The 16,508-nt window shown below is 35.8% G+C and overlaps 1 protein-coding gene across 1 annotated transcript in view; it reads right to left on the bottom strand.

Annotated features, from left to right (window-relative positions):
- The window catches only part of LOC111512102 (serine protease ndl), a 138,973-nt gene that overhangs the window by 98,250 nt on the left and 24,215 nt on the right, over nucleotides 1–16,508 (bottom strand). Inside the window, exons 5-6 of the mRNA XM_023168198.2 lie at nucleotides 16,021–16,309; nucleotides 8,547–9,023 (exon numbers count right to left, since the gene is read on the bottom strand). Coding sequence (XP_023023966.2) covers nucleotides 8,547–9,023; nucleotides 16,021–16,309 — 766 coding nt within the window. The remainder of the gene's footprint in view (nucleotides 1–8,546; nucleotides 9,024–16,020; nucleotides 16,310–16,508) is intronic.

Genomic DNA, 16,508 nt, shown 5'->3' with positions numbered 1-16,508 from the left:
CATAGATCTTTCGATGTTCGTGCTTCTAATGCACGTTTGTGCGCTATTGTACATTCGTCCCATATGATGATTTTCGATGCTGATAAAACTTTGGCCATTGCGGAGTTTTTTGAAATATTACATGTTGGTTCTTCAATAGTTTGAATATTTAACGGCAATTTTAATACTGAATGAGCCATATGACATCCTTTTAAGAATGTGACTGCTATTCCAGAAGAAGCAACTGCAAGCGCAATGTTGGATCTCGTACGAAGAGTAGCTAAAACTAATGACATCAGAAATGTCTTACCAGTTATACCAGGGGCATCCAGGAAACATAAACCACCATTTCCATCTTCAATTGCCTCCATTAACCATTGACAAAATTACGTTTAGCTGTCATTTACCTTTTTTTTATTATTCCATGTCAGATGCGTTTTTGCTATACCACGTTTCATAGTGACTTCTTGGTGACTTCACGGAAATGCCGTCGAACGGGATGAAAATAGACAATGTCCCTCTCCTTGCTCTAAGCTACCTCTTCACCAATTTTCAGCCAAACCGGTTCATCCGTTCTTTAGTTATAAATAGTATAACTAACAGCTATAACTATATATATATATATATATATATATATATATATATATATATATATATATATATATATATATATATATATATATATATAGAGATATTTGATGGTTTTTCATGTGAGTTAATTTTTCTAATCAATATTCTTCTATCTGTTATGTTGTGCAGCGTTCTTTTCAGACTGTTTCTGAAAAAAAATTATTCTCTGCATCATCTACCCCACGTTATGTCACACAGTTCTCGGCACGTTTTAACATTTCACCTGGTGTATCGCTAACGACGTATTATTTTTAGCCACCTTAACGCCACACAGTCCTCGACACGATACAAAATCTAGACTTGGGTGGGAGATACATGCTTGTATCCTGATTCTGAATTCTTTTTAAAGACAAAACACAAACACTACAGAAAAATCCTTGGGGTGCTATAAAAGCGGTGTCTGTGCAAAAGTAGCGATTCACGTTGGATTTGAATCACTGGAGTTTAAATTTATTTGGGAAAACTTCCTCGGGAAGTTTATTCCACATAAACGCAGATCTCCAAATGAAAGAGCTCTTGAACAGTGAAGTTCGAGGTGTACTGAGTTGAACCTCAAAATCATGACCGTCGCGTATTTCTGATATGCACCGCTCTTGGTGGAATCAAATGTGCAAGAGACCAATCCCAAATTTTTTTTCGATGTTCCAGATTATCAAGGTTACAAGTGATGTTCGCGTCACCAATCAGGCGGATGGCTCTTTTCTGGATCGAATTCAGCAGCTTCAGGGTATGTTTAGGAGCGGAGCTCCATACATGAGAACTCCAAAGAAGGTCAGATCTGAGCTTTATGAAGCATCTAAAGTTGCTGAGGTGTATACGGTTTTCTGGTTCGGACAGTGTTCCAATCTTTTAAGAGCCTTATGGAGTGGCAGCGCCATATTGAAAATCGCGAAAACACCCTGTGAAGAAATGAGATGATATAGGGGATATATGTATAGGGGAGAGTTATCGATAATGTAACGAAGAATGTCACTAACTCATCGTTTTCCATTTATTTTCCACGCATGTTTGTAACTTTCTATTCCTTTGACGAATTTCAAAATTTTTAATATAGCGACATTTTACGATTAAATATAGTCAACTTCTTCACCAAATAAAATATGAAATAATGTTTGACCAATCCATAAAACGTGTTTTTTTATTCAATGAATTTTCACCCGTCAAGTGCTGCCATCTAATGAAAACTGAACCCATATTAGAGCAGAGAAGGGTTTGGCAACATCGCTGTTAGCGAAACGCCCGTCGAGTGCAAATAATATCATTTTGATGTTAGGGTAATAGGTCTCTACAACAAGTTTCAACTTTTATACCATCAAATCTCGTTTATTCAATTCGGTCATTTCTATATCTTCACAAATATATGTTACTATAATTTATTCTTCGTATAAGTTGAACTCCACTCTTTTGTTCAGAAAATTAGTATCACATTTTTATTTTCCATTTGTCAACTTCACATAAATGAAGTCGATCATCATCACTTTTTCCATCTGCTATTTCATTTCTACTGAAATTGATAATGAATAAGTTTCCCAAAATATTAGTGTTCCACTTTAAAGTGTTTCATTTTATAATTTAGTGTCATCAGTCATTACGATTATTGATAGTAACAATCGAAACGTCGTGAAGTAACTTAGCTTGGAATCTCTTAACTTTTTATTTTATTTTTATATTTTTGTTCAATTCGTTCCCTTTTTACTTGTATTTTATTTCATTATTATTTCATTTCAGGTTTTTTTTGCTTAATATAATTGTTTTTTCAGCTCTTCATTTTTATTATTGTTCTTTGATTGTTTAAATTCTTTTTTCAGTTCTTTCAGGGATTTCAAATCATTTTATATAATATCAGATAATGGAAGTCCGAACTAATGAAATTCAATAAAATATATGTTTCATAGAAATGTGATTTATTTTACTTCTCTCTCATTCTACGTTATATTTTATTGTTTTCAATGAAACTCTCTGTGAGTATTACTCACAGTAAGTGATTTTTAAATGTGAAAGAAGGCAAAAAATTACTGGATCTAGATCTTGAATCAGAATTTGTACTTGCGTTGAGTGATTTATAAGTTGAGAAGTAAGAAAAAATGATTGAACTTTGCTTAGAACTACCATATATTTATGAAATTAACAAAAACAAAACGCCTCACTTCTCGTAAACAATCGCGACATGTTTTATTTTTTGTAAATGATTACCGAATGTGCCTTTTATAAATATATTTTTATATCATTCGCTAATTTTTGTCTCGGTTCAGTGATTTTATCATACTTTTCAACTCGGAAATCACACAACACAAGAACAAATTTCCATTCAGAACTCCGATCAGTCATTACTCTATATCTTCTGCTTCCATGGAGCAAAATGAATGTATAGAAGATGCCAAAGTGACAAGCTATGTGATGAATAGCATCCTTGATCAGTGAAAATATTTGTATATTCAATACTTTATCATTGAAAAATAATGAAAACAATGTTTTAATGAAATTAGAAAAAATCTTGTATGTAACACGAAAGGATTTCATGGGCACAAAATCAAACTTTTCGTAACTCTTTACATGAATAGCTATTCTAGAAGTATGACCAGGCATAAAATGCATCAAATATACTAATTTCACAAACCTATTCTGATAAAAAATATAAATAAAATATTGTTTTACAAAGCTACATTTTTTGGAATCCCAAACTCAACTGCAAACAAGAGAAACCTTAAATGAGATTGAAAATTTGCACATCATTTTTGTATTTTCAATTTTTAACGCACACTGCCACTGCGATCTTTGGCTCCGCCACTGAGAAACGAATGAAACCAGCGCAGCGTTGTCAAGTGATGAACAAGCGAATGTGGGCATTCAGTAAGAAATGCAGTACTTTATTCTTGTCCCACTTATTTCGAGTGTTTACTTCCGCTACCCGCCAGCAGGGACGTGCGTCTTTAATTAATTTAGTTAGAGAGAGTGAAGCAAGAAGAGAGATGAAAATATCGTTGACAGATAATAATTTAGTCACGTGCTCCCACGGCCTCTTAAGAAGCATCCTTCACAATTCTAGCGACATTATTGTGCCAAAACATATTGGTGTCCATTTTGACCCCCAAGGAACTTATCGAAGCAGAAAGTGGAATTGTCTGACTTGACATTATTATATCCGGTTCGGAAACATTTATCTTTTTGGAGAAAATCGATGCCTGAATTGTTGTGGCATTGAATTGGTCTCACACCAGTTCGAAATTACTTCTAGATCATCATTAAGATATGTATCAACCTCCTGCTGCCGGTGAAGATGTGCATCCGCAGCCGATATCCTGGAATCCAAATGGAATGGCTGTGCTGTGGTCAGCAAAGCAATATATCGGAATTTTGGTTTATTCCAATAAGTCGTTGATATACAATAAAAAGAGGGTTGGAGACAATATGGATCCCTGGGGAACACCAGCGTTGATGGTGAAAGTATTGGAGAGATATCCATCGACGGCCACTTGCAGGGAATGTCCTTGCAGAAAGCTGAGGAGCCACACACAATAATGATCCGACAAGCCATAGCATCAAAGTTTGTCCAGGAAACCCTCATGTCACAAACGGTCGAAAGCCTAATAAATATCAAGCGCAATATCTATTGACTCTTCTTGTTTCTCGATTGCGTTATTCCAAATATGGGTGACATACGATAGAAGGTCCCCTGTTGATCTTTGTTTCCGAAAGCCATATTGATGATCGCTCAACATGTTGAAGCCTCCCAAATATTTGAGGATTTGATGGTTTACGGCTTTCTCTTTGATTTTTTGATATCACTAATAGCAAAGCGACTGGTCTATAGTTATTTGGAAGATTTTTCTTGACCCTTTTCGGAAATAGGCTGAACGCGAGCAATCTTCCAACAAGAAGGAAAAAGCCCTTTTTTGTATGACAGGTTGAAAAGTCTGCAAAATACTGGTGCGAGTTCATTTGCGCACTTTTTGAATACGATGACGGGCACATCATCAGGACCAGAAGCCTTGTTGATATTGAGCTGTCTCAAAATTCGCCTGACTAGGTGTTGTAAAAAAATAATTTCGGTATTGTAGATTCTGGTGTGGGAATTGTGGGTGGTGCCTTTTTCAGAAAATCGACTGTGGAGTGAGACGCAAATTGTTCAGCTATTAGATTTGCTTTTTCTATGGCTGTTGTTGCAATTGAACCATCCGCTTGTGTTAGTGTTGGAATTGTGAATTTTGTAAAGTTTTGATCATCAGCTTCAGCTACTGACCAGAAGGATCTAGACCTATTGTGATTGGCAAGCAGTTTATCCCTGATTCTCTGATTGTGCTTTGCTTTCATTTATTCTAAGTTTGTAGCTGTTGCGAGCATTAACAAAAGTAGTTCGGTTTTAGGCACTTTGTATAGATTATATTGGATATTCATCTTTCTAAAAGTGTAGTACTATAGAACTAGTCAAGCCCTGTCGTTTGATAGCCATATTGAGGTAGCTGTGAAAAAAGATGTAATCCGCCATTTTGTACGTGCGGGCATCTTGAATTTGCATCTTTTTCGAAGTGTACAACTATTTTACTAATCAAGCCCTGCCTTTTGATACCCATATTAAAGTAGCTGTGAAGAAACGATGTAATTCGCTATTTTGTAGCTGCGATCATCTTGAATTTGCATCTTTTTCAAAGTTTACAACTATCCTACTCATCAAGTCCTGTCTTTTGATACCTATATTGAGGTAGCTGTGAAAAAAAGATGTAATCCGCCATTTTATAGCTGCGGCCATCTTGGATTTACAACGATACAGAATTTATTGAAATGTATTGTCATTAAAACTAAATGTGTGTACCAAATATCAGATCAATCTGTTTGAACTAAACAAACAGGGGAAACTGAATTGAATCGTTTAATAATAAATCATTCGACAACGAAAAAAGGCCCCAATACAGAAAAACGTTTAGACAATATCGTTTGGTATTCAACGTCATCTGAATGTTATTCACTACGTTGGAATGGGATCTGAATTCTGTTCGTTTTACCCGCAAGCTGACCTGGAAAATATATTTTTGGCGGTCGGCGGCTTATTTTGATGTCGCTCCAACCATAAAAGAGAATAAATGGGATCATTAGAAAGGGTTATGTAGGCGGTTTTTTACTCGATTTGTCGTCGACTAAATCTCTGTCGTCGCAGTGGAAACCGACCGATTTGACAGTTTTGGCTGTGGCTTTACTTTATCACAAGGGTGATTTAACCAATAAGCTGCTCTGATGGATCAACATGCATATGAACAAATTGAAGGCTTGCGACAGTCAGTTTTACTGAGTGGCGGGCAATGTCCCACATTTCAAGAAAGTTTTATGTTGGAGGGATATTTAGTGTTTTCGAAGCTCATTATGTGTCCTGGCTTGGACATTAACCTGGCTTTCAGTACATAGATTTCCTTTCCTCTTTCACCACGACTAGTTACTGAAGTCTGCTGTGTCATTTCTAATCACAAAATTTTATCCGACGATGAACGATGTACTTCTTGGGAAAGAAAGTTTTTGTCTTTCTACTACTCCATCTTGATACAAAAAAAGATGAGGGAATCTTCCAAAGAAAGGAAGGAAGTAATCAATTTGAAAATAAGTAACTCTATACATGGATGTGTAGATCATGCAAAGAAGTAACTTTCAGACACAAACTGAAAGAAAGTCCTCCTGAAACAGCTACTTTCATATAAACATAGAATTACACGAAAGAAAAAAAATTCTTTCGAAACAAATACTTCTATATGAACACTGAATTATACAGAAGATACTTTTCTCCACTCAGTTTGTATTTCAAACATTCGTTGTGGATTAATTATTATCATTCACATGAGTTCTACTTTAAATGAATGGTAACAAATTGCACTTACGTAGAACACTGTCATCCTCACTAGTATACATCGATGTTTCGCCGTGAAACACTTGCCCTAAGGCTCTTCAGTACCAAATTGGATAACATTATAGAAAATACACACAATTCATTCATTCTTTCCCAAAAATTAATCACTCCTAAAAATATAACCCCTTCAATTCAAATGTACTTCTTGTACTTGATGACTCATGATTCGTACTTTTTCAATATTCGTGGTTATGATTCAAATCTGTCGTATTGGCAATTCGTCCTAACACTGCTATCTCTCTAGGTTCATTAGGTAGGTACGTGATTTCCACGCTATTTTTTAACGTGAAATTTTGCGGACAATTATGTAGATTCTGTATCTTTTTTTATAGAGTGTTGTTAAATTATACTCCTGGATTATAGCAAAGCCATTTTCACTCCTGATCACGAAATATTGTGCGACAAACTTGTTTACTTTGGTTTTCTTCGGAAAGCAGTGTCACTTTTAATACACTTGGATGCACTACCAGTATCGAAAAGAGTGCCACAAGGAACTTTCCTTGCGCCTTTGCGTCTTAGCTTGTATATCTGTGATTGAAATCTGTAAAAATGTAATATACATAACTAGGAAGCAGACACGTGATTCTACATCTGCTTGGTCATATATTGTTGAGGATCCTCAAATCATCTTTGACATTTCTACAGCCCATAAGCTCAAGCTCAATTCTAATGAATCTGCAATGATGATGTTTGACACTAAGAAGAACAGAGGGCTCACCAACTACACTTTTCAAGTCCGCATCAGAGAACACTCTATTGTGAGTTTTTCACTAAACAGTTTCACAAAAACGCAACACGTGTTTCGCCATACAATGGCTTCTTCGGGCTCGTCTTTACGAACTGTATTCAACATATTCAATGCTTTATATACCTAATTTTACAATATGAAGTACCTACATTTCAAGTACCTGAGCTTTACCTGAGTTTGTATTGAATCAAACTACCTGCGCTTATGTCCCAGTTTTCACATTTGAAAAAATATTTAGTAACGGGGAGTTATTCCATTCTGATTGATCATTCAGTACATTACCCGAATTCTTAAATCTATTGATTTCTAAACATTCTAGAAGATTGAGTTTCAAACTTTTCTTTTCTAAATGTAACTCGTCATATTCATGATTGAACTCGTGTTCTTCTGCTAAAAGGTGGTTTGCAACTATGGAATTGGTCTTTCTATAAACGAAACTACCTCTATGCTCTTTTATTCTTTGGGAAAATGTTCTCCTTGTTTGGCCAACATACAGTTTTGGGCAAGAGCCACAAGTCAGCTTTTGTACTCTTGATTTATCCGACACCAAAGTTTTGTCTTTACTGTTTTTAATAAATTCACTTAGACTATTATTTGTCCTGTGAGCTACGTTTACGCATTCTTTCTTCAAAAACGGGCAATATCATTGATGGGTAACCCCAAATAGGACAATGTCTCATAACTGACGTTATCGCATCTTGAATTTGGGTAGACCTGGTCCATGCCTTGCTTTGATCAAACTCAACTCTCTCTAGAAATTACGCTGAGACAGTGGAATATTCAATAGGTTGTGATGCATACTATTGGATGCAGCTACTTTATTCTGATGAGGGAGATCGTGATAAAAAATTTAGGATTGTGCTTCAATTCAGAACTTAGCTTCACTAAACATGTCAGTTATCTGAACTGAACTGTTTTTTAAGGTTCTCAACCAGCTGTTTCTAAATCGTGATTTGCACAACACGAACTTGAAACTTAGACAATGCGAGTCACTGATCATGTCGAAAATTTCATATTGCTACAGCATTTGGGACCTGCTCTAAGACAATCGGAAATATGACCATATATCCTCAGCTGTGCAAGAATCAGGATGGTTAAAAGTTGAGAGACTCAGAACAATGCATATACTCAGCAACAACACAAAGTATATATGCATAAATGTTAACCTATATGTTGAACAATTTCATTGGAGAGTTTTATTTTCTTTGCATAATGAGTTTTGCCTAAGCTATCTCACCATATGTCGGTATTCCCTAAGCCAAATATTGTTTTCAGAGTCACGTGAAAAATATCACTTACTTGTCAACACAATGAGCCGCAGTCAGCACCCAAAGTTCGTTGATCAAAACGCCTCCACAGTGGAAAATCCCGTTTTTGTAGATCGACACCAACCATGGCCATGCTGCTGGTTGACTGGGTTTGCCACCAACTACCCTAGGTGTTCCCAAAGTTAAGTTTTTTTCCTTTTCTTCCTCAAATCTTGATACAGCATCTTCATCCATGTTAGTTTCGACATGTTTGTCATCACCTTCATTAGGAAGACGTGCGTCCCTCTCCAGATCACCAATGATATTTTCAACGCTTATGTCTACTTCTTGAGGTCGGTATGGGTTTTTCATGGTCATTCTCAAGCCGCAGTACATTGGTGGGCATTCGACAAAAGCTGCTCTATCTTGAACGCAGGTTTTGACTAGGCTTACTTCATTGTTTGGTAAGATGTTGATAAAAAGGCCCTGATAGTTGTTCATTGTCAGCATCATGTGTGATCGAGGATTGCTAAAAAATCGTTAAGACAAAATTAGAAGTGAATTTTACTAAACTATGAAAACTAAAGAAGAAGCGTATGGGAAAACATTTTTGAATTCATATGTTGATAACTCCATAAAATAGATAAAAATTTTAATTTTTACGAGAATACAGGTCACCTTTTTTTATTTTTTATTATTAAAAATTACGACTTTGGAATTCGAAGTTTTGACTTTTAACTAGAAAGTTTGATTACAATTTCGAAACTACAATTTCAGTTCCTAATTTCATTTCAAAATTGCGAGTTCGAAGTGGAGTTTCGACATTGAACTCATTATTTTGAATTCGAAAACAAATAATTGAAAAAACATTAATTTTATTACACTTTCTACATATTCACCTATGCTCTTTCCACTTTTCTGAAATTGACAGATATTGAAAAACAGTATACAAATATACTGCTCCTGTTTGAAAATTATTTTTATTAATCAGAAGAATCATGAAATACAAATCAATCAACAGAATTTAGCTTATTAAAAGAGAGAAGGAAAGAAAAACACCTCAAAAATGCTGTTTTGTTCCCTCCAGTTTATAAAAGAGGACATATGCTTTCTCACTCACAAGCGATTTTGGTGAAATTGGGGACACGAGTGATTCGTTGTATTCATTCCACGTGCCACTATAAGAGTGTCTGCAATATGCTGTGTAATGCCTGTTGTAAGTAGCCCCACTGTGATTAGAAAGCGCATATAGTTTGTAACGACAAGGAGCCACATTGTCTGCTGCATAATTGCTCATATCTAATCCTTCTAAAAAACTCAATGGCAATATTCAATTTGTCTCTGAATCTTTCCGTTGGAGAGAATCTTTTTGAATGAATTACTAAAATACGGAGAAACATAGATCGATAGGAACTTTGTGCATTTTCTTCTTTCCTTGCACCTCGAACAAGTTGGTTTTTCATCTCCGTCCAGGGTTTTCCCTTTTGTGAAGAAATCCAAGCACTGTGACAAACTCAATTGGCCAGTTCCTTGTGGTATAGGAAAAGGATCAAAGGTTACTGATGAGAATCCACAGTGTGTGCACTTCATAGTAGATTTTAATTGACCAACGAAATTGTCTACAATCTTAGAGTTGTTCATGTACATGTATCTCAGCCAGGACTCTTGCGCTTTCCCGCTGTCGCTGAATTTTTCGTCAATCTCCGTTAAGATCGGTCTAGGTTTCTCAGTAATTTCATTGAGGTTCTCATGTAAACCTTCTAAAGGATAACATAGGAATTCCTGGGCGTCTTGATGGAAAGAGCTAAAGAATCGAGGGGCAAATCTATGAATCTGACTTTAAAAGTAGGCAGTGTTTATTACTCTATCAGATGAAACTTCTGATCACAGTTCCTTGATAACTTCTGCGAACGCTTTGATTAAAGTATTGATATCTTCCATGTATGTATCCGTTTTCAAATATTCCAACAACCATCTCGTGTTTGATAAACATTAAATCATACTGTTCATGAAACAGGTGTTTCCAATATTTTTTAACCCATTAAACCCATGAGTTTTGACTGAAGAATGTATCTCTGATCCAATATTGTTTATATTACGTTCTTCATGTTTCTCTGTATCTTCTGATGGGAAATAATGGGGCGTATCACAAGGAATATGGGAGGTTTTATGAGGAAACAATCTTCCATCGTGACAAGGGTATAAATAGGATTTGGAAACAAAGGGATGAAGAGAAATTTGATCCAGTGAATGTGACGATGGGATGGTGCCAAAAACAGAAGCTGAATTACCACGCTGTATAGCTAAACTAATTTTTTGGATAAGAAAGGTGATACATCTTTTTTCTTTAGTTTCTTCAGTCATCTTTTTGCCGATTTCATTGACAAAATTCAGAGATAAGGGCCCAAATACACCGAAAGTTTCTACAGCCACAGGATAAAATATAAAGTTCTTTCTAAGATTTCGATATTTCTGCTGTTTTGCTTTCTCACTGGTTATGGCAGCAGCACCTGCACTTTTGGACGTTCGAACTAAATGAGATGGAGCCATTGTGTCTACACATGTAAAATCCCAAACGACAGGTTTGTCACATTTCCAGGGAACAAGGGTCATTCCTTCAGGACGTTTGCCATCATCACGGCTAGTACCTAGTGGTTCTAGAATAGAAGGTATACCGACTGATATCAAGTCCCTTTTTATGATGTCGTTGACTTGGTGATGTCTTGCAAAACGACCAGAACTCTTCCTGCAGCTCAAACCATGAGTACCTTTTTTATTTACCTCACTACCACAAATCCATTTATGAAGAGTACAAATATCTAAACCCAATCTGAGTCCAATGGCTACCCTGAAAGTATCATTATCTAGTAGTGTTCCCAGATTAGCAACAGGTAATGCGTTCAACTAAGCACCAGATTCTTCAATATTGATGGATTAGGCGAAAGCTTTTTCCGAGGAAGATGACAAAGATGAAGTGATAGAGTCAGAAGCAATTTCTAGTAAAGGTTCGTCCCATGCTTCCTGAAGTGATTTGAGATCCGTAAGCACATGGCTTTTGGTTTGAGAACAGTAAATAGATTCGCCTTCGACGGTGAAATTATCTGGAACTGGAAACTAGAAGTATCATTTCTATTTGATGGAAGACATAAATGCTGGTAAAGCCAGCGATGATGCTGAGCGCAGACCTAACCGTCAATGATTCACAGACAATGTTGCTTGAGACCAAGAAATATCAGTGAAACAGCTGTTGGTAACATTCTCAATTATGTTACGTAGGTGATCATCAATTTTCTTAAGGTATACTTGACTTCTCCAACAAGGAGAGCATCTTAGAGTATAGAATAGTTTAGGAATGGCTAAACAATTTTTCAATAAAAAAAAGGAAGTATGCATTGGCAAATCTCATAAACGGGTGGAAATCAAGTCAAGGGAATCTGTTTTGTTCTGCAAACTTCCACATAGAGCTTCCATAGTGAGAGGGGCACCAAGTAGATTCCATTTCGATTTTTTCATTAGTTTTATACCAGAAACATCTTCTATAATGTCGGCAAATATTCTGATTCAAGACTTGGAAATTATTTCACAATCATCGAAGTTGAGTTCGAGACCAATTTGTTTTGAACTATTAATAATTATCTCTAAATCCTTCAATATAATGTTAATACCATCTTCAATGCATCCGTCATCTAGATACCAACAGTAGAATTCTGAATTCAGTTTTCTAGTTAGCTCTTGAATGGTCAGGCAAAAAACAACTTGATTTTCCTACCGTTTAGAGTAACCACATCATGTTTTAGATAGAAAAACGATACTTTGATGTTGAAGTATTTCATGGATACGTTCAAGAGATAATAATGAACGGAATTGAAAAATCATTTCTTGTTTGAAATTTTTCCATTTACAAAAATAAAACAATTGACCTTATTACCCATTATTCATTATTTTGTTATTCTTATCAACCAAAACTCTCAATAATTTTATTTCGCGAGCCACCAGGGGATTGAGGTTTTGGATTTTGATTTTATTTCAAGGACAAAACACAAGCACTATAGGAAACTCCATGAAGCACTTTAAGACCTGTCCCTGTGCAGAGGTAGCGATTAATATTGGATTTGAATCGCTAGAGATTAATTGCATTTGGAAAAACGTTCTCAGGAAGTTTATTCTACATAAACATAGTTCTCCAAATGAAAAAGTTTTGAAACAGTGAAGTTCGATGTATACTGAGTTGAACCTCAAAACGATGAGCAGCGACAGTCCGTCGCGTATTTTTGATTTGTACCGCTTTTCGTGGAATCAAAAATGCCAAGTCACTTGAACACCTCCCGTAAAAGTATCTATTGAAGAGAAACAAATCTCCAACCTTTCTTCGATGTTCCAAACTATCAGGGCTTCAAGTGATGTTCGCGTCTCCAATCACGTCTCCGTCGCGTATTTCCTAATGCAAATCTTTCGAAAATATAGGGGTACGGAGACATAGTGATGAAAAGATAATCTTGATATGTAAACTCACCCCTTTTACCCCCACGGGGGAAGCCTTAGTTGGAATATTTGAAAATCCTTTCTTAGTGCCCATCTGAGACCTAAGAAGCACCAAAAGACCAAATTTTGGACAGAGATGAATTTAAAAAAATCTGTTCAAAATCTGTTTTTTCGTTAATCAGCTGTCGCCCCCATACGAACGACAACTCTCAGAAGTTGAGAAACTTGTGCGAGCTAAGGACTAAAGAGTTCTTACCTTTCAACCTGTGATTCCTAACACGATTGCAGAATCATCCCAGCTTCAACCAGATAAATTCTCTCGAGAAAAATATCTGATCGAGGCGGGAATCGAACCCACGGCCTTACGATCCTGAGTCGGACGCACTACCACCGCGGTCAATTAACGTTATGTAAGTGAGTTTTGCATTCATAAGTATAGATAAGTTCGAAACTAAATTGAGTAACCATAAATATAATATCTATAAAAATAAGTAAAATGGTCCGTCCCATCTCGTTATCCTTTCAAATGTTGAAAGTACTTTGGGTTGTAGACAAAGGACAGAATTTTCAGACAAATTCTTCACTGAGGAGAATCTCAATCGAATCCGAAGAAATTTGGTGATATAAAATTCTATGTTATATTTTCTAATTGCCAGAAATTCATTATTTGTGGTGGAGTATAGAGTATAACGCCCAAAGGGGGAAAAGGAATAGCGAAGAAGCTAAGAGAAAAAATAACGAAGCTAACTATACGCCTGTATCGCAAATGACAAAACTATTACCTAGACAGAAATGTAACAGTTTATGAATGCTTATTTTTGAAACGATCATAATATTGTTCATGCTATATTTTATTTTTGTATAAGATAATGATGCCTCCTTTATTCGAATACAAATTGAAATCATTCCTGAGAAGAATATTCCTATTATGATTTTGTAGAGTGGGAGAAAACGGATATTTTTCCAATATCAAAATTCCTATGGGGCGGATTTGGCACTTTTTTACAGATTATAATAAAGTTGCTATTTTCTCTGTAATTTTAGTCATACAACCATTTGAATAGAATATTGTTTTTGTACAACTGTCATTAGAAGTGACATTTAGTAATAGTAATAGTATCAAAAGATGATGTTTACACAGAGCGTGTTAGAAATATTTTTGACACTAGTGTTAAAAGTATTTTTAACACCAGTGTTGAGATTATTCTTTCAGCAATAGCTTTCCATAAGAAACAGATTGATCGATGTAACCCTCAGCTACTGCTGTAGACTTCCATCCTCCGTGCTTCTGAATATCCGTTAAATTTGCTCCTGATTCTGCTAGCAAAGAAATAGTGACTTGAATATTCCTTTGGTTTCGGGAGGTTCAGAAACTCGACAATGGTAGAGGGCATTTTCCGCAACGTGTTTATACCAACTGGGTTGGCACTGCATTTATACTTTGAGTATTTCAGAAGGAAACGTTGATGAGTGATAACAGAAGGGCGTAATGCAACGTATTTATTAAAATCGTCAATGTTTTTTCCAACAATGCAAAATGAACGACCTATTTTCGTTTATGTATTTGAAATTTGACCAATCAGTGATTTATCCATTAATTCAATGTTCTATTGATGAATCTGAAAGAGTTTTTCATTTTTTGGGCCCATAACTTTCATTTTTGCGGGTTCAAGAATGCTACTACCTTGAAATATTTTCTTGTATTAACACCATTTTAAACGAGCGCACTCGACTTTTTCATTGAAAACTTGCTCCAAAAAGTTGATAAGTTCCATATTATTTATTTCTCTTCTTGATAGGCTAAGAAGACGGTTTCTCTGTTTTCAAGTCTACACCAGTTAAGAAAATTAGAATATGCGATGTCGTACTGCTGAGTGAAATTTTTTTAACAATTACATTGAAGCTCTTTTTGCAGCCTCTTCAATATCGTCAGGAACACACAATTCCTCACTATTGTTCTTCATTGTGCAATAATGTGTATTTTCTATAATGTTTTCCAGATTGGTACTGCAGAGTCCTAAGACAAGTGTCTTACGGCGAAACATCGGTGTCTACCAGTGACGATGACAGTGTTCCATGTAAGTGCAATTTGTTATCATTCATTCAAAGTAGAACTCATGTGAATGATATCTGATTTTCTTCCATAACGAATGTTTGGAGTACAAACTGAGTAGAGAAAAGTATCTTCTGTATAATTCAGTATTCATATACAAGTATTTGTTTCGAAAGCTTTTTTCTTTCGTTTAATTCAATGTTTATATTAAAATAGCTGTTTCAGGAGGGTTTTCTTCCAGTTTGTGTCTGAAAGTTGCTTCTTTGCATGATCTACACATCCATTTAAAGAGTTACTTATTTTAAAATTGATTACTTTCTTCGTTTCTTTGGAAGATTTCCACAGTTTTTTCTATCAAGATGGAGTAGTAGAAAGCCAAAAACTTTCTTTCCCAAAACACACGCAAAACGATCGAAAACTCACAAAAAACGATCGAAGAAGCACGCAAAACGATCGAAGATGCACGCGTTCGCGTTTCTTTCGACCATTTTTCGTGCGTTTGCGATCGTTTCGCGTGCATCTTCGATCGTTTTGCGTGCGTCTTCGATCGTTTTCCGTGTGTTTTTGATCGTTTTGCGTGTGTTTTCGACCGTTTTTGACCGTTATACCTTGCTTCTGTTAGTTAAATTTCCGGTGTAATAGAAACCGCCTTGTTCATCTACTGACATAACATAACTGAACTGCTTTCCATATACCCTTACCACATTATATTTTTTATCGGAAAACGGAAAACATTATATTCATCTTATTCTGTTCAAAAAAAAAAACCTAACTTTGATACAGCACGCTTCCAGTGGATACTGTATATTGAAAAATTTTTCAAATGAGGATATTGCCTTAAAAGAAGCTTGGACTGACATAACCTCTATGTGCCACTATTTGCCACCATTATAAGTGGGTGTTTTTCTCTATCAGTAACGGTTATTTCACCGTTGTATTCATCAATTTGTCAACGTTTATTTATGAAGCATTATTTCAAACAGAAACTCACATTGAACTAGGGCCAGACTCGGTTTTACATATTTCCAGGGCCCAGAGTTCTGTTCCAAAACAGGTTGGATACCATTTGCCTCTGAAGTTTCTATGCAGGAACCCAACTGCGTTGGAAATCTTGTTCTGGGGCTGGTTACCCACATTATCCGCCAGAGCAGAACAGTCCTCTTCATCTTTTCCTGTGATTTCACATTGTCGAATATTATCACATCGTTGTCGTATAGGAATGCAAGTACTAGGGCGAAGCTTCGACCAATCATCACAGCTAAATTCATCTTCATCACAACCTGTAATACAGAAGAGAGTTTGAGAAAACTACAGAAGGCACATTTCTAATACGATTGGAAACAATAAGTAACGTTTTGAACTAGTGAATGAATGCATAGAAGATTTATTATTATTTTTTGGAGTGGGTTAAAAACAATGTAAAAATATTTCTTGTTTATTGAAATGTATTTTCATTGATTTCACAAACTACACCAGAAA

This window comes from Leptinotarsa decemlineata, unplaced genomic scaffold (assembly GCF_025532065.1).
Source record: "Leptinotarsa decemlineata unplaced genomic scaffold, Ldec_3_MD MMD2_tig00000026_RagTag_RagTag, whole genome shotgun sequence".
Classification (NCBI taxonomy): Eukaryota; Metazoa; Arthropoda; class Insecta; order Coleoptera; family Chrysomelidae; genus Leptinotarsa; species Leptinotarsa decemlineata.
This window is presented reverse-complemented; position numbering and strand designations above follow the sequence as displayed.